Source organism: Balaenoptera acutorostrata, chromosome 12, assembly GCF_949987535.1.
Source record: "Balaenoptera acutorostrata chromosome 12, mBalAcu1.1, whole genome shotgun sequence".
In the NCBI taxonomy this organism is placed as follows: domain Eukaryota; kingdom Metazoa; phylum Chordata; class Mammalia; order Artiodactyla; family Balaenopteridae; genus Balaenoptera; species Balaenoptera acutorostrata.
Window position 1 is genome coordinate 41,946,321 of NC_080075.1, and position 19,444 is coordinate 41,965,764.

At 36.6% G+C, this 19,444-nt stretch overlaps 1 protein-coding gene across 3 annotated transcripts in view; it reads right to left on the minus strand.

The window, feature by feature from the left end:
- Positions 1-19,444, minus strand: part of SANBR (SANT and BTB domain regulator of CSR) — a 69,778-nt gene that overhangs the window by 7,638 nt on the left and 42,696 nt on the right. For all 3 annotated transcript variants that reach the window (XM_007189699.2, XM_007189700.2, XM_007189698.2), the window contains 4 exons: positions 15,840-15,985; positions 14,871-14,967; positions 13,860-13,892; positions 12,496-12,595 (listed from right to left, as the gene is read on the minus strand). In XM_007189699.2, coding sequence (XP_007189761.2) covers positions 12,496-12,595; positions 13,860-13,892; positions 14,871-14,967; positions 15,840-15,985 — 376 coding nt within the window. The remainder of the gene's footprint in view (positions 1-12,495; positions 12,596-13,859; positions 13,893-14,870; positions 14,968-15,839; positions 15,986-19,444) is intronic.

Consider the following 19,444-nt stretch of genomic DNA (forward strand, 5'->3'; position numbering starts at 1 on the left):
AAAACCTGTAAAATGTGCTACATAGAAGATAATTTTGAAGATAACAGAATAAAGACAACACAACATCAATAATCTGGATAGATTTATTTGCCTGCTGGCAAACCCTGAGCCCCTGACGTGTCTCTTTGTTAAAGTGGGAGATTTAAGTTATAAAATTTCTAAAAGCCATGATAGGGTGGGACATATGATAATGGCAGTGTGAAAAGGTTGGACAATTCCTTCCCTAAAAACAGAACAAAAATATTATAAACAACCATCTGCAGGTACTGGGGAATAGTCAAAGGAAGATAGAAAGTTCAATGTTTACGTTTGAAAGATGCATGAGCTAAGAACTGTGAGTTTGTGGCTTTCTTGTCTGAGGGCACCTCCCCACCTCCCCAGTTCAGGGAGGAAAATTACAGCCTTGAGTTCTAGGGAGAAGATGATAAAGTTCGAAGCAACAGAGAAGCTGGAATTTTTTTTTTTGGCCGTGCCATGTGGCTTGTGGGATCTTAGTTCCCTGACCAGGGACTGAACCCATGCTCCCTGCAGTGGAAGCGTGGAGTCCTAACCACTGGACTGCCAGGGAATCCCCAAGAAGCTGGAAATTTAAAGGGGAAAATATGGAAGGAAGAAAGAGACTTGAGGTCTAAAATGTGAGTATAAACTACGCCCAAATTTCTAGCTGAGTGTTAAACTCTGCAGGTATATGGGAGACCCGAGGAAGCCCAGCTAAAAAGGCAAGCAGAAACTAGGGTGGGGTGTTGATCCTTGCAAGACAGAACTGTTCTTTGTGAGATGTGGGAGTTTCTTGTGCCTTCTGACTGAATGATTTCCCCGAACTGCCTTTAGCTTGAGCTTCTAAGAGTCTTATAGGCTTGAGGTATCAGAGGTCAGACTTGGGAACTGGGAAAACAAGTAGGAATCTAGGAGGGAACCCAAAAAGCAAGGAAACCACTAAGCAGGTGAGCCCCCAAATCTGAATATAAATTCTGTCCAAATCCTTGGCTGACTACTAAATTACACAGGCTGGTGTGGCCCCTGGGGGGGGGGGGGCAGGCTAACGTAGTAGCAGTCAGCAGCCAAAAAACCTATGAAAAACACCATCCACTGCATACCAGCCAGGAGACGGATTTTGCAGTTTGGCTCAGGCAGGTTAATTGCTTACTAGAACAAAAATCCCAACAATCCTCAGAAGAACAAAAGAGATTTCAGAGTTGCACAAAGATAATGTACGATGTCCAGTTTTCACTGAAAAGTTATGAGATAAAGAAAGTGAAAAGAAAAGAAACAGAAAACACTCAGAAAAGAAACAGTCAATAGCAACTGATTCTGAGAGGGCCAGCATGTTGGACTTAGGAGACAATAACTTCAAAGCAACTATTATAAATATGTTCAAAGGAAAAATGGTAGTATTGAGTAAGCACATAGAGAATCTCAACAGAGAAACATAAAGTATGAAAGAACCAGGGGGAAATTCTAGAGCTGAAAGGCACAATAATTGAAATGAAAAAATGTACCAGATGGGCTCAAGAGAAAATGTGAAATGGCAGAAAAATGAATCAGTGAATGTGAAGTTATCAAAAGGTCATAGGTGTACTGGAGCTCCAGAAAACGACTGAGAGAAAGGGGCAAAAAACATAAAGAAATAACGATTGTAAGATAACATTAATTTACAGATCCAAGAAGGTCAACAAATCCCAAGTAAGATAAACACAAAGAAAGTCACATCTAGGCATATCATAGTTAAGCTTCTAAAAGTTAAAGATAAAAAGAAAATCTGTAAAGCAGCATGATTAAAAGTGCACATTACATACAGAGGGGAACAATTTTATCACAATGACTGACTTCTCATCAGAAACAATGGAGGCCAGAAGACACTGAAATGACATATATTTATTTTTTAACTCTGGCCAATATTATGTTTAATGGTTAAACACTAAAGGCATTATCATTGAATAAAGAACAAGACAAGAATGAAAACTACCACCACTGGAAATTTTAGCCTCTGTAAAAAACAAGGAAAAAGAATGAGATATATGAGAACAATTTTATCAAAATGACTGACTTCTCATCAGAAACAATCAAGGCCAGAAGACATTGAAACGTCATTTAAAGTGCTAAAAGAAAAAACAGTTATTAACAAAGAATTACATATCAAGAAAACTGTACTTCAAAAACAAAATCAGGGACTTCCCTGGTGGTGCAGTGGTTAAGAATCCGCCTGCCAGTGCAGGGGACACGGGTTCGAGCCCTGGTCCGGGAAGATCCCACATGCCGCGGAGCAGCTAAGCCTGTGCGCCACAACCACTGAGCCTGCACTATAGAGCCCGTGAGCCACAACTACTGAGCCCGCGTGCCACAACTACTGAAGCCCGTGTGCCTAGAGCCCGTGCTCTGCAACAAGAGAAGCCGCCACAATGAGAAGCCCATGCACCGCAACGAAGAGCAGTCCCCGCTCGCCTCAACGAGAGAAAGCCCGCGTGCAGCAACGAAGACCCAACGCAGCCAAAAATAAATAAACAAATAAATTTTTTTAAAAAAACCAAAAGCAAGGGGCTTCCCTGGTGGCGCAGTGGTTGAGAATCCGCCTGCCAATGCAGGGGACACGGGTTCGAGCCCTGGTCCAGGAAGATCCCATATGCCACGGAGCAACTAAGCCCATGTGCCACAACTACTGACCCTGTGCTCTAGAGCCCGGGAGCCACAACTACTGAGCCCGCGTACTGCAAATACTGAAGCCCATGCGCCTAGAGGCCGTGCTCTGCAAGAGAGAAGCCACCACAATGAGAAGCCCGTGCACCACAAAGAAGAGTAGTCCCTGCTCACCACAATTACAGAAAGCCCGTGAGCAGCAACGAAGACCCAACATAGCCAAAAATAAATTAATAAAATTAATAAATTTTTTTTAGACAATGATATGGATTTTCTCCTTTATTCTGTTAATATGGTGAAATGTATTTCCAAATGTAAAACCAAATTTGCATTCCTGATATAAACATTACTTGGTCAATTACTTGATATATTAACCTTTTTTTTTTTTTACTGGATTTTATTTGTTAATATTTAAAAGGTTTTTTTTTTGATGATCATATGATTTTTATTCTTCAATTTGTTAATATGGTGTATCACATTGATTGATTTGCATATATTGAAGAATCCTTGCAACCCTGGGATAAATCCCAGTTGATCACACTGTATGATCCTTTTAATGTGTTGCTCGATTCTGCTTGCTAGTATTTTGTTGAGGATTTTTGCATCTATATTCATCAGTGATATTGGTCTGTAATTTCCTTTTTTTGTAGTATCTTTGTCTGGTTTTGGTATCAGGGTGATGGTGGCCTCGTAGAACGAGCTTGGGAGTGTTCCTTCCTCTGCAATTGTTTGGAAAAGTTTGAGAAGGATGGGTGTTAGCTCTTCTCTAAATGTTTGATAGAATTCACCTGTGAAGCCATCTGGTCCTGGACTTTTGTTTGTTGGAAGATTTTAAATCACAGTTTCAATTTCATTACTTGTGATTGGTCTGTTCATATTTTCTATTTCTTCCTGGTTCAGTCTTGGAAGGTTATACCTTTCTAAGAATTTGTCCATTTCTTCCAGGTTGTCCATTTTATTGGCATAGAGCTGCTGGTAGTAATCTCTTATGATCCTTTGTATTTCTGCGGTGTCAGTTGTGATTTCTCCTTTTTCATTTCTAATTTTATTGATCTGAGTCCTCTCCCTCTTTTTCTTGATGAGTCTGGCTAATGGTTTATCAATTTTGTTTGTCTTCTCAAAGAACCAGCTTTTAGTTTTATTGATCTTTGCTATTGTTTTCTTTGTCTCTATTTCATTTACTTCTGCTCTGATCTTTACGATTTCTTTCCTTCTGCTAACTTTAGGTTTTGTTTGTTCTTCTTGCTCTAGTTCCTTTAGGTGTAAGGTTAGATTGTTTATTTGAGATTTTTCTTGTTTCTTGAGGTAGGCTTGTATTGCTATAAACTTCTTAGAACTGCATCCCATAGGTTTTGGATCGTCGTGTTTTCATTGTCATTTGTCTCTAGGTATTTTTTGATTTCCTCTTTGATTTCTTCAGTGATCTCTTGGTTATTTAGTAATGTATTGTTTAGCCTCCATGTGTTTGTGTTTTTTACGTTTTTTTCTGTGTAATTGTTTTCTAATCTCATAGCATTGTGGTCAGAAAAGATGCTTGATATGATTTCAATTTTCTTAAATTTACTGAGGCTTGATTTGTGACCCAAGATGTGATCTATCGTGGAGAATGTTCCATGTGCAGTTGAGAAGAAAGTGTAATCTGAAGTTTTTGGATGGAATGTCCTATAAATATCAATTAAATCTATCTGGTCTTTTGTGTCATTTAAAGCTTCTGTTTCCTTAGTAATTTTCTGTTTAGATGATCTGTCCAATGGTGTAAATGAGGTGTTAAAGTCCCTCACTATTGTTGTGTTACTGTCGATTTCCTCTTTTATAGCTGTTAGCAGTTGCCTTATGTATTGAGCTGCTCCTACGTTGGGTGCATATATATTTATAATTGTTATATCTTCTTCTTGGATTGATCCCTTGATCATTATGTAGTGTCCTTCCTTGTCTCTTGTAACATTCTTTATTTTAAAGTCTATTTTATCTGATATGAGTGTTGCTACTCCAGCTTTCTTTTGATTTCCATTTGCATGGAATATCTTTTCCCATTCCCTCACTTTCAGTCTGTATGTGTCCCTAGGTCTGAAGTGGGTCTCTTGTAGACAGCATATATACAGGTCTTGTTTTTGTATCCATTCAGTGAGCCTGTGTCTTTTTGTTGGAGCATTCAATCCATTCAGATTTAAGGTAATTATCGATATGTATGTTCCTATTACCATTTTCTTAATTGTTTTGGGTTTGTTTTTGTAGGTCTTTTTTTTTCTCTTGTGTTTCCCACTTAGAGAAGTTCCTTTAGCATTTGTTGTGGGGCTGGTTTGGTGGTGCGAATTCTCTTAGCTTTTGCTTGTCTGTAAAGCTTTTGATTTCTCCATTGAATCTGAATAAGATCCTTGCTGGGTAGAGTAATCTTGGTTGTAGGTTCTTCCCTTTCATCACTTTAAATATGTCATGCCACTGCCTTCTGGCTTGTAGAGTTTCTGCTGAGAAATCAGCTGTTAACCTTAGGGGAGTTCCCTTGTATGTTATTTGTCGTATTTCCCTTGCTGCTTTCAATAATTTTTCTTTGTCTTTAATTTTTGCCAATTTGATTACTATGTGTCTTGGCGTGTTTCTCCCTGGGTTTATCCTGTATCGTACTCTCTGCACTTCCTGGACTTGGGTGGCTATTTCCTTTCCCATGTTAGGGAAGTTTTCGACTATAATCTCTTCAAATATTTTCTCTGGTCCTTTCTCTCTCTCTTCTCCTTCTGGGACCCCTATAATGCGAATGTTGTTCCGTTTAATGTTGTCCCAGAGGTCTCTTAGGCTGTCTTCATTTCTTTTCATTCTTTTTTTTTTTTTTTCTTTATTCTGTTCCACAGCAGTGAATTCCACCATTCTGTCTTCCAGGTCACTTATCCGTTCTTCTGCCTCAGTTATTCTGCTATTGATTCCTTCTAGTGTAGTTTTCATTTCAGTTATTGTATTGTTCATCTCTGTTTGTTTGTTCTTTAATTCCTCTAGGTCTTTGTTAAACATGTCTTGCATCTTCTCGATCTTTGCCTCCACTCTTTTTCCAAGGTCCTGGATCATCTTCACTATCATTATTCTGAATTCTTTTTCTGGAAGGTTGCCTATCTCCACTTCATTTAGTTGTTTTTCTGGGGTTTTATCTTGTTCCTTCATCTGGTACATAGCCTTCTGCCTTTTCATCTTGTCTATCTTTCTGTGAATGTGGTTTTTGTTCCACAGGCTGCAGGATTGTAGTTCTTCTTGCTTCTGCTGTCTGCCCTCTCTAAATAAATTTATTAAAAAAAAACAAACAAAAGCAAGGGACTTCCCTAGTGGCACAGTGGTTAACACTCCATGCTCCCAATGCAGAGGGCCCCAGTTCGATCCCTGATCAGGGAACTAGATCCCACATACATGCCTCAACTTAGAGTTCACATGCCACAACTAAGGAGCCCATGTGCTGCAATTAAGAAGCCAGTGAGCTGCAACTAAGGAGCCCTCGAGACGCAACTATGTAGCCCGCCTGCCGCAACTAAGAGCCAGTGCAACCAAATAAATAAATGTTAAAAAAAAAAACCACAAAAATAAAATAAAGACATTTTCAGATGAATAAAAATAAGAGAATTCACTAGTATACCTGCACTACAGGAAATAATGAAAGAAGTCTTTCAGAATGAAAGAAAATAACATCAGATGGTAACAAAGACACAGAGACAAATGATAAATATAAAAGACTAATTGTATATATTTTCTTTTATTCTTCTCTAAATGACATATAACTGTGTAAAGCAAAAATATACATTTATGTATATAAATGTATATGTATATCATGATATATGATATTTATATACACATATATATGACAATAATAGCACAAAGAAGGGGAAGAAAATGGAACTATATATTATTTTAAGGTTCTTCTATTTTACCTGGAATAATTCATATTACCTTTAAGTAGATTGTGATAGGTTAAAGAGGCATGTTGTAATCTTTAGAACAAATGCAAAGAATATAACTGAAAAGCAAATAAAATAATTTAAATAATATCCTAAAATTATTTTCTTAGCACAAAAAAAGCAGGAAAGGCTAAACAGAGAAGCAAAACATCTGAAAAAATTAGAAAATGAATAGTAAAATGGCAGACCTAATACAACCATATCAATAAACACATTAAGTATAAATAGAATAAATGTTCCAGTCAAAATGCAGAGATTGGGCTTCCCTGGTGGCGCAGTGGTTAAGAATCTGCCTGCCAATGCAGGGGACACAGGTTCGAGCCCTGGTCTGGGAAGATCCCACATACTACAGAGCAAATAAGCCCATGTTCCATAACTACTGAGCCTGCGCTCTAGAGTCCACGAGCCACAACTACTGAAGTCCACGTGCCTAGAGCCCGTGCTCCGCAACAAGAGAAGCCACCGCAATGAGAAGCCGCGTACTGCAACGAAGAGTAGCCCCCACTCGCCACAACTAGAGAAAGCCCGTGCACAGCAACGAAGACCCAACACAGCCAAAAATTAAAAAAAAAAAAAAAAAAAGCAGAGTTTGTCAAACTAGATAAACAAGCAATTACCAACAATATGCTATCTATAAGATACACAATTTAAATTTTATTTATTCATTTATTTTTGGCTGTTTGGGTCTTTGTTGTTGCGTGCGGGCTTTCTCTAGTTGAGGCGAGTGGGGGCTACTCTTCGTTGTGGTGTGTGGTCTTCTCATGGTGGTGGCTTCTCTTGTTGCGGGGCACAGGCTGTAGGTGTGAGGGCTTCCTTGGTTGTGGCACGCAGGCTTCAGTAATTGTGGCACGTGGGCTTCAGTAGTTGTGCCTCGCGGGCTCAGTAGTTGTCGCTCGCGGGCTCTAGAGCGCAGGCTCAGTAGTTGTGGCGCATGGGCTTAGTTGCTCCGCGGCATGTGGGATCTTCCCGGACCAGGGCTTGAACCCGTGTCCCCTGCATTGGCAGGTGGATTCTTAACCACTGCGCCACCAGGGAAGTCCCCACACTTTAAATTTAAAAACACGAAGAAGTTCAAAATAAAAGGATAGAAAAAAGATATGTCATCCAAATGGTAAACAAAAAAAATCCAGAGTGATTATGTTAATATTAAACAAAACAGACTTTAAGACAAGCAGTTTTACTATAGACAAGGAGGGGTACATCATGATAAAAGAGTCAATACACTATAAATGTATATGTGCCTAATTACAAAGCTGTAACACATACACAAAGCAAAAACTGACAGACTTGAAAGGAAAAATACGTAAATTAACAAGCACAGCTTGAGATTTCAATACTACTCTCTTAGTAACTGATAGAACAAGTAGTCAGAATATGATTAGAGAAGACTTGTACCAGAAAATCAAACCAACTTGACCCTACATTTAAAGACTACTCCACCTATAACAGCAGAATTCACATTGTTTTCATGCACATCTGGAACATGTGTCAATAAAATTTAGAAGATGAAACCACAGAGTACATTTTCCGACCATGATGGAATTAAATTAGAAACCGACAATTGAAAAGTATCCAGAAAAATCTGAAAATATTTGGAAATTAAACACATTACTAAAAAACACATGGGTCAAAGACAAAATCATAAGGGAAATTAGAAAATATTTCATACTGAATATAAATGAAAAAAAGATATATCAAAATCTGTGAATACTTAAAAGCACTGCTTAGAGTGAACCTTGTAGTTTTAAATGCTTATACTAGAAAAGAAGTAAAAAACCAATGATTTAAGTTTCCACTTTAAGAAGCTAAAAAAAAGAGGAAATTAAGTCCAAAGTAATTACAAGGAAGGAAATAGTAAATATAAGAGTGAAAATCAATGGAATATAAAATAGACAAACTACAGAGAAAGTAAATGAAATCAAAAGCTGGTTCCTTGAAAAGATCAATAAAACTAATAAACCCCTAGCTAAACTGACCAAGAAAAAGAGATAAAACACAAATTATCAATATCAGGAATGAAAGAGGGACATCACTAGAGATCCTTCCGACAGAAAAGGATAATAAGAAAATACCATAAGCAACTTTATGCCAATAAATTTGACAACTTGGATAAAATGGACACATTCCTTGAAAGAAATTATCAAAACGGTCAAGAAGAAATAGAAAACCTGAATAGCACTATATTAATTAAAGACCTTAATTGATAATTAAAAAGCTTCCTATAAAGAAAACTTCAGGTCCAAATGAGTTTACTGCTGAATTTCACCACACTTTTAAGGGACAAAGAATACAAATACTACGCAAATTCTTTCAGAAAAGAGAAGTGAACATTTTCCAACTCATTTTATGAGGTATTAACTTGATAACAAACTTGAAGAAGACATAACAAAAAAACTACAGACAAATATCCCTCATGAACACAAACAAAAAATCTTTAACAAAATACAAGCAAGTCCAATACAGTGACACATAAAGAGAAAAACACCTCACGACCAAGTGGAGTTTACCTTGGAAGACTGATGTAACACTTGAAAAATCAATGTAATTCATCATATTGATATAATAATGGAGAAAAACTATATTATCATCTCAGGAGATGGAGAAAAAGCATTTGACAAAATTCAACACCCATTCATGTGGCAAACTAGAAATAGAAAGGAACCTCCTCAACCTGAGAAAGGACGTTTATGAGACGCCAACAACTAACGTTACGTACTTAATGGTTAAAGATTGAGGGGACCTCCCTGGAGTCCCAGTGGTTAAGACTTCTCCTTCCAGTGCAGAGGGTGTGGGTTTGATCCCTGGTCGATGAGTTAAGATCCCACAAGCCTCGCGGCCAAAAAAACCAAAACATAAAACAGAAGCAATACTGTAACAAATTCAATAAAGACTTTAAAAATGGTCCACATCAAAAAAAAATCTTTACAAATATAAAGATTGAATGCTTTCCCCCTAAGATAAGGAACAAGGCAAGGATGTCTGTTCTCACCACTTCTATTCAACATCAGGTCCTAACCAACGCAAAAAGGCAAGACAAAGAGATAAAAGGCATACATACTGAAAGGAATCTAATAAGCAAAGAAAAATTAAGTCAATTTAGCAAGGTCATAGGATACAAAGTCAATATACAAAGACCAGCTGTATTTCAATATTACCATTAATGAACAATTGGAAAATTTAAAAAACCTACTTCCATTTATAAAAGCATAAGAAAATACTTAGGAACAAATTTAACAAAAGATGTTACGTTTGCATAGTGAAACTACAAAACATGATTGAGAGACATTAAAGAAGACTTAAATAAATGGAGAGACAGTCCGTGTTCATGGACTGGAAGACTTGCCATTGGGAAAAAAAAGAGCAACATACAGCTTCAACACAATTCCAATAAAAATTCCAGCAATATCTGTGTAGAAATATCCACACTCATTCTAAAATGTATAGGAAAAGCAAAGCACCTAGAAATACCAAAATAATCTAAGACAAGAGAACAGTTTTGGAGGACTCACACCACTAGATTTCAAGAGTCACTGAAAACTACAAAAATTAAGACAGTGTGACATTGATATACTGATGTAAAGACAGAAGAATCAATGGAAGAGAACAAAGTTCAGAAGTAGATCCATATGTAATGGTCAACTGATTCTTTAACAAAGGTGCTAAAGTAATCCAATGGGGAAAGAACAGTCTTTTCAACAAATGGTACTAGGACAACTGGCTATGCCTATGGAAAAAAAAAGGAATCTTGACTCTTACCTCATACCACACACAAAAATTAACCTGGAAGGGATTGTATGCTTAACTATAAGAGCTAAAGTCATAGAACCTTTAAAAGAAAACATAGAAAATCTTTGTGACTTTGGGGTAGCGAAAGATTTCCTAGCTAGTAAAGCCTGAAACATAAAAGGAAAGCTAAAAAATTATAGTTCACAAAATTAAAAACTTTTGTTTTCAAAAAACAATGTTAATAAAAGTAAAAGGCAAGTCATAGACTAGGGAAAAATATCTGCAAAACATATGGACTTGTATCCACAAATATATAAAGAACTCTTACAATTCAATAAGGCAAGCAATTCAATTAAAAAAGATTTAAGGCAAAGATTTAAACAGACACTTCACAAAAAAGACATATAAATGACCAAGAAGCACATGAAAAGATGTGTAGAATTACACATGCACTAGAATGCCTAATATTAAAAAAAACCCACAATAATACCAAGTATTGGTACAAATGTGTAGTGACTGGAACTCTCATACATTGCTGGTGGGATGCAAAATGGTAGTCACTTTGCAAAACAGTTTGGCAGTTTCTTATAAAGTTAAACATACACTTAGCATGTGACCCAGCAATTCCACTCCTAGGTATCTACCCAAGAGAAATGAAAACATATGTCCACACAGACTTTTACGCAAATGTTCACAGTAGCATTATTCGTAACAGCCAAGAACTGAAAAGAACCCAAATGTCCATGAAATGGTGGATGGATGAACAGATTATGGTATATTTCTACAATGGAACACTACTCTGCAATAAAAAGAACAAACTACTGATACACACAACAAATGGATGAATCTCAAAAACATCATACTAAGTGAAAGAAGCCAGACACAAAAGGCTATTCATGATTCCATTTATATGAGATCTTAGAAAAAGTAAACCACAGTGACAAAAAGCAGATTAGTGGTTGCCTGGGATTGGGAGTGGGGAAAGGGAACTGAGTGTAAAGGGTTAAAAGGAAACTTTCTGGAGTGGTATTCTAGGTCTTGATTTTGGTGGTGGTTACATGACCATGCTTAAACTCATCAAAGTGTACACTTAAAAATGAATGAATTTTATTACATGTAAACTATACCTCAATCAACTGTGAAACACACACACACACACACACACACACACACACAACATAGTAGCATTTTCTCCTTCACTAATTAGTATTGAAAAATAATTGATAAATGACTAGTTTTTTCATTAGGGGAATTCAACATGTAAAGAAAAATTATATAAAACTTAGAAATAAGACAAAGGGAAGACTGCATGTCCTTTAAGTGATATATTGGAGGACTGCTTACTTAATCCTCTACGAGAATGTCCTTATGTTTGACTTTCCTGTCTACTATTGATTGAAGGCCCAGATGCTGTGAAGTTTCACGTTACCTTACAAATTTTTCTAATAGAAATGCAAATGATTTCTGTCTAATAGAAAAGATAACCCCGGGACTTCCCTGGTGGTCCAGTGGTTAAGGCTCTGCGCTTCCACTGCAGGGGGCACGGGTTCGATCCCTGGTTGGGGAACCAAGATCCCGCATGCCGCGTGTCGGGGCCAAAAAAAGGAAAAAAGGAAAACAAAGATAACCCCAGTGGTTATGGGTTTATTGCCTTGTATGACATTAATCAGTTTTGTATCTAATTTGCAATCTTTTTTTAACATTCTTTTTTCAAATGCCTACAAATACCTGAGCCTTCAAATGCTTAACCCTAATCCTAACTTTCCCTGCTATTTCTCTCACTAATGGGTTGAAAAATTTTGACACAAGTTCATTCTATAGGTGTATAAGGTTATGGCTTTAACTTAAAAAAATCATACTTTGATGACTATTATTTAATGCTTCATTTGAGTGTCACTTCAAATCATCTCAGGTACAATGAGATAGTCACACATTTTGAGAAACCCATTAGGTTACACCTGAAATGAAAACTTGGAAGATTATTTCTTAGTATACTGCACTTTTTAAAAAAAATAATTTTATGAGTATTCTGTGTTAGTGTCAGGGTTAGGGAATCTTGATGAAGCCTCTATTATTTATTTTTTCCACGTTGTAACCTACCATGTAGACTTATAAAGCCAATTCTTCATCCCTTGCATTAAATCCTTTGGAATATACCCTCCTCATAAAAGTGAGACTTGATTTTTAACTTAGAAATCCATACTTTGTTTCTTGGATACTTCTTCTTCATCTCCAACTTCATCTTCAGTGACCTCAGACCCAGTGGTATATTCTTCTTCTTCTGAAACTAATGACTGTTGTTTCTGAATTAAAAAAACAAATACATCGTATTAAAACTGTATATTATCACATCACCAATGAATTCTTTCAAACACACCCATCTAAATTTATTTTGGATGAATGAGCCAAACAAGAACTGATAAAATGACCACTGTCTAGCACAACTTTCAGGAAATGGATGTAAGAATTTCTACATTTAGGACAGGATAGCATTACATTAAATATTTTAAAAATTTATTTCCTTCACAGATTCTAGCAGAGTGATGGGCACATTATAAGTACTCAGTATTTGTTGAACTGCACTTCTATCACTCAATTGAAAGTATTTTCCTTGATATTAAGATTAAATTAGGGACTTCCCAGGTGGTCCAGTGGTAAAGAATACGCCTTCCAATGCAGGGGGATGCGGGTTCGATCCCTGGTCAGGGAACTAAGATCCCACATGCCGTGGGGCAACTAAGCCCACGTGACACAACTACTGAACTCATGCGCCTCAACTAGAGAGTCTGCGTGCCGCAAACCAGAGACCACGCTCTCTGGAACCCACGTGCCACAACTACAGAGCCCATGTGCCCTGGAGCCTGCGTGCCACAACTAGAAAAGAGAAAAAAAAAAAACCCCACATGCCGCAACTAGAGAGAAGCGCGCGCAGCACAACGAAAAATCCCCTCATGACTCAACGAAGATCCCACGTGCTGCAACTAAGATTCGATGCAGCCAAAAATAAATAAATAAACCTAAAAAAAAAGATTAAAATACACTAATTGCCAATATGAATGTAGTCTCATAAACAAGTAAATGTGCACATTCTCTGGGTGAATGTGGCACTGGATTATCTGAACGTATCGGCATCAGTTTCCTCCATCTATCTACCCTACTGTCTGTTATCACTGATACAAATTTCTATTCCATTCTTGTGAATACTGGTGGCAGATAGCATAGTAATGGCAAATAGGTAAAAAACAACAAAAAAATCAATAAATCAATCAAACAACCAAATAATTGGAACGTAATTGATATGTTGTTTTGTTCAATGTTCTAAATGTGACTTAAAAGTGACTTTAAAAAAGTCATTTAAGAAAACTTATGGATGATGCAGCCAGATAATGGAGTATATGTCTGTTTTAAACAATGACTTTTTAATAAGTGTGAAATTACAGAAGCTGAAAAGGATGATATACATTTAACTAAAATCTATAAAATTAGATACTCATGAGATTCTATTAAACTGAACTTTGATTTAGGAAGAAAGAGATTCATGAAAGTGAAATATAGTTGCTCACTTACCAGCTGCAGTGTCCAGTTTTTCAGTGATAAGAACTATAAAAAAGACAAAGGAATAAGAGATTAATATATCTGCATCTACCCAGATTGCAGCTCCTTATTTTCATATGGATATTGTAGAAGAGTTGGAAAAAGTTTAAAAAGTTCATTCCCTTCTAGGTTGAAACATAATTTTAAACTCATCTAAAAATGATATAGTACAATCTTTTGTATTCCCTGCCCAGAAAAAATGTGTATGTCTACAAAAAAGAAAAAAAAAAAATCAACATTTCCTAGGGTCATTTCCAAAGGACAAGTAAATCACATATAGAGATAATATAATTTTATATTGTGAATTATTTCAATCACTTTTTAATGTTTATATTCTATTATAAATTAAGGAACCAGATTATATATGGATATTCAAGAAATCTAATTTGCTATTTTGTATATAATTTATAAATAAATGTTAGTAATTAAACACAGCCATCTAAAGTTTATAATGCATTTTACATGGAATATTTCACTTTCTCAAGTAAATGCTACTTCAACTAACACAGACAGGAAGTTCACAGGCAAACAGAGACTCCCTGGCTGTTAGTAACAGGAATCAAAGGAATCAAAGCTTTCCAGTCACCTTGAAAATATCTCAGTTTTGAAACACTGGAAAAACTAAATGCATTACTGAATACAATTAACAAAAAGAATTTCATACCAAAAAAATGTTTACAGGACTAGGAGGGGATAAAATATCCCATTCATACTATCTTCATTTCTCAAATCATTATTTGTCCATAATAAACCCTGAAGACTATATTTTTCCCCCAAATTTAAGTTGATTAATTATTAATTCTTTGAGTGCAAGGAATGTATCATCCTTATAGTCCTGTTAACTCAGGATAATACCTTGTTATGAGAGTTAATGCATATTAATGGCAAATTTCAATATTAATTTAAACCGATCAAATTTCTGTCAAAGATTAAATATTATCAATTGTTTTTATAAATAAAGAATAAATGAAGCAAGCTACTTACAGCATTGAGCTCCCCACTCTTGGGGCCCCATGGTGTATTTGGCTCCAGTAAAACATCACAGTCTAGACCCTTTTCATCACAGGGACCACCAGAATCACTTGAAAGGAAAAGACATTTTATGGAGAAGTGTTCAATTTAAGATTTTTTTTTTTTGGCCTTGCTGCGCAGGTTGCAGGATCTTAGTTGCCCAACCAGGGATCAAACCTGGGCCCTGTCAGTGAAAGCTGCCGAGTCCTAACCACTGGACCGCCAGGGAATTCCCCAATTTCTTAAGAATTTAAATGCAAACAGTATCTTTTCTTATTGCAAATGTTTTATAAATTGCTCTTTAGAAATACAGTTCTTGAGTATAAGGTATGTCACTTCAACATTTACATTTCTTAATGCATCTAGTGACTCCCCCAGCATAAGTCACTCCATATGGGGGGAAGCACCACTATACTCCAAGCATTGTACCTGCCAGGTGGTGAAACAGGCTGCTATGGTGGATACTGCTTTGAGAACAGCTTTTATTAGAGAGTCCTCCTACCCGCAACCTGACAGCCTGCTGCAACTGTAAAATGATGGAAGTGACTTCATTAATTACTGAATCCAAGGAGTTCAAATTTATGCAAAGATAACCTCAACCATCAATTTTTTTTTCTAGTTCCATCAGTTAGCTAAGATGGGCTTCAGTAACTTGGAATTTTTTAAATCCTCTAAAACTGGAGTGTGGGCCCCACCCTTTGAATCACCAGGAACTCCTATTATTAGTTTTTCTTCCCCTTGGACTTCCAATATTTAGAGGTTTTTTTTCTATCAGATAAACACCTGCTTGCTCTTATTGTAAGCTAACATATAATTTCAGCTAGGCTTTCTGAAATAACGAAAATGACTGCCACTACTGATTTGGGGAGGTACTGGGGGGTAGAGGATTCCAGGATGTGAACCATTGAATAAAGCCGCAGTACACCGTTTCCCCCACCTCACCTGACTGTATCTTTAGCAAAAGGCACAAGAATGACATCTTTGTGTTTCTGCAGATCATCCAGTATTCTGGCAGTTGGGCAGGACAGCAAATCTTCACCTTCACCTTGATCACAAAGAGCAACCATGTGGTCCTTCACTTTACAACCCTGTCACATAAAAGACTAAATTTGAGAGGTTGGTTCATTATAGAAACATTCCTTTAAAGACGGCTGTATGTTTCTGTTCTTCTTTGCCCCGTCATACCATCCTACTAACAATTTTACACCTTTCTCAGTATCTCAAAAAATAATACTCATACAGAAAAGAGCATGAAACATAAATGTATACCTTAACAAATAACCATGTAACACTATCCACACTAAAAAACAGAATATTGTCAATACTCCAGGATTCCTCTTGGGCCCATTCCCAACCATAATTGCCGCCTCCATCCTCCCCAAAGGATAACCTCTACCTCGACTTTTATGGTTCTCACTTTCTTGCTTTTACCTTTTACCACTTGAGAATGTATTCCTAAACACTACAGTTTAGTTTGTCTCATTTGTTTGTTGTTGTTTTTTTTTTGAAATAAATTTATTTATTTATTTATTTATTGGTTGCATTGGGTCCTTGCTGCCGCACACGGGCTTTGTCTAATTGTGGCGAACGGGGGCTACTCTTCGTTGTGGTGCGCAGGCTTCTCATTGCAGTGGCTTCTCTTGTTGTGGAGCACAGGCTCTATGTGCACGGGCTTCAAAAGTTGTGGCACATGGGCTCAGTAATTGTGGCTCATGGGCTCTAGTGCTCAGGCTCAGTAGTTGTGGCCCACGGGCTTAGTTGCTCCGCGGCATGTGGGATCTTCCCGAACCAGGGCTTGAACCCGTGTCCCCTGCATTGGCAGGCGGATTCTTAACCACTGCGCCACCAGGGAAGTCCCATCTCATTTGTTTTAATACTATGTTTTTGTGATTCAACCATGTTACTACATGTAACTAACATTTGCTTTAATGGACAGTATGCCATTGTATGAATAATCACAATTTGCTTATCTATTCTACAGCTGGTGGATGGGTTATTTCCAGTTTGGAACTAGTCCAAGTAGTAGTATTATGAACATTCTTTTACATGTTTCCTGATGCACAAGTGCTCATGTATACCAAATTAAATTACTAGCAGCAGTGTATGAGAGTTCTCATTACTCTATGTTCTTGATAACGCTTAGTGAGACATTTTAATTGTAGTCATTCTGGTGAGCATGTAGTGGTATCTGTGGTTTTAATTTGCATTTCCCCAATTAAAAATGAGGTTGAGCTCCTTTTCATGTTTACTGAACAGCAAGGAACTTTCTGGTGTGAAGTTCCTATTGTCGTTTTCTTATTAATTTGTACAAGTCAAAAAAAATCTTAATATGAACCTTGTATGGATATGTGTTGCTAATAACTGGTCCCACCTGTGAGTTTGTCTCCTCAGTTTCAGTTTATTTAATGTAGTTAATGTACTTGAATTTAAAATCTCTCCCTTTATGGTACTATCTTTTAATAGCTTTATTAGTTTTTTGTTCTTTTTTGGCCACCCTGCACGGCTTGCGGGATCTTAGCTCCCTGACTAGGGATCGAACCCGCTCCCTCGGCAGTAAGAGCACGAAGTCCTAACCACTGGACTGCCAGGGAATTTCCAGCTTTATTAGCTTTTGTTTCACATATAGGCTTTTTTGGGGGAATAGTTTGGGCTATTTTTTCCCCATTTTGATATCCCAGTGTCCCGGTACCTCTTATTGGAAAGTCTATCCTTTGCCCACTGCTCTGTAATGTCACCTCTGTCACAGTAGCTAAGTAGCTTTGAGTACAAAGTACTCAAAGTATCTAAGTAGCTTTGAGTACAGACATTCCTTGGTATCTGTGGGGGATCGGTTCTAGTAGTCCCCGTATATACCAAAATCCACAGATTCAACCAACCGCAAATTATGTAGTACTACAAAGATGTAGTACGTCTTTATTTTTTTTAATTCATGTATAAGTGGACCCACACAGTTCAAACCAGTGTTGTTCAAGGGTTAAATGTACTTCATTCTCTGCTACTGATCCATCTGTTTAATCTTTATCAGTATCACTCTGTCTTAATTACCTAAGACTTATAATAAATTCTGATACTGAGCAGAGAAAGTACTTCTACCTTTGTGTTCTCTGAGAATATCTTAGCTATTCTTGGCCCTTTGTATTTCCATAAATATTTCAGGATCAGCTTAGAAAAGTTCCTGATAAAAACCTGTTAGGATTTTTAGTGAGATCGCATGGATCTATATAGGTCAGTTTGGTGAACATTTATATCTTTACAATATTGAGTCTCTGAATCCATGAACATGGTATAAAAATCCATTTTTTAGTTTTATTTTCTCTGAATAATGTTTTATGTTTTCTATATAGAGTTCTTGTACTTTATTAGATTTATTCCTAGGTACTTATTTTTGAGGCTACTGTAAGTGGTTTCTTTTTATAAATTTCATTTTCTAATCTCATTGGTTTATAGAAATACAATTGATTTTTGTAAACGATTTTTAATAGATCAATCTTAAATTCTTACTAGTTCTAATGATTTGTCTGTAGATTCTTCAGGGTTTTCTACATTCACAATTATCATCTGCAAATTATGAGAGTTCCATTCAATCTCTATAACCTTTTAATTTCTTTTTCTTGTGTTAATATACTGTTCAGGACCTCCAGATCAATTTGAATAGAAGTATGTTGACAATGAGCCTCCTTATCATGCTCCCAATTTCAAAGGAAAGTTTTTCTACATTTTACTATCAAGTGTGATATTTGCTGTAAGTTTTATATTATGCATCCTTTATTAGATTACATCATTTCCCTTTTATTTCTATTAGTAAGAATTTTAAATTTTTGTTTCTGCTTTTTTATCATTCCACTCATTCCCTGCACACACATTAATTCAGAAGTTATACACTCTTCTATGCTTTCAGTGGTTACCCTATAACTTATAACATGTATCCTCGACTTATCAAAGTCTAATTTGTTAATACACTCCCTCATGCAAGACCTTTTAAACTCCATTTCATCACTCTCCCAACTTATAGGCTATTATTATGGGTTTTAATATTATACACTAAAATGTATAGTATATAACAATTATTTTAAAATTGTCTATATGATTAATGCAATTATACATTTACTACAAACACACACATAAAGCATTACCACTATTGTTTTACCATCATTGCTTCATACAGTTAATGTTCATTTAGATTTACCAATATATTAATTTCTTTCTTTGGTCTTCATTCCTTCCTGTATCTTGAGAACATCCATTAGTATATCCTTTCTTTAAAAAAAAAATTTATTTATTTATTTGGCTGCACCGGGTCTTAGCTGCAGCACGTGGGATCTTTGTTGCAGCATGTGGGATATCCTTAGTTGTGGCACGTGGGCTCTTAGTTGCGGTATGTGGGATCTAGTTCCCTGACCAAGGATCGAACCCGGGCCCCCTGCATTGGGAGCGTGTAGTCTTAACCACTGGACCTCCAGGGAAGTCCCAGTATTTCCTTTTTAAAGAAGTTTGCTAGTTGCAAATCCTTTCAATTTTTCTTTGCCTAAAAAATCTTTATTTTGCTT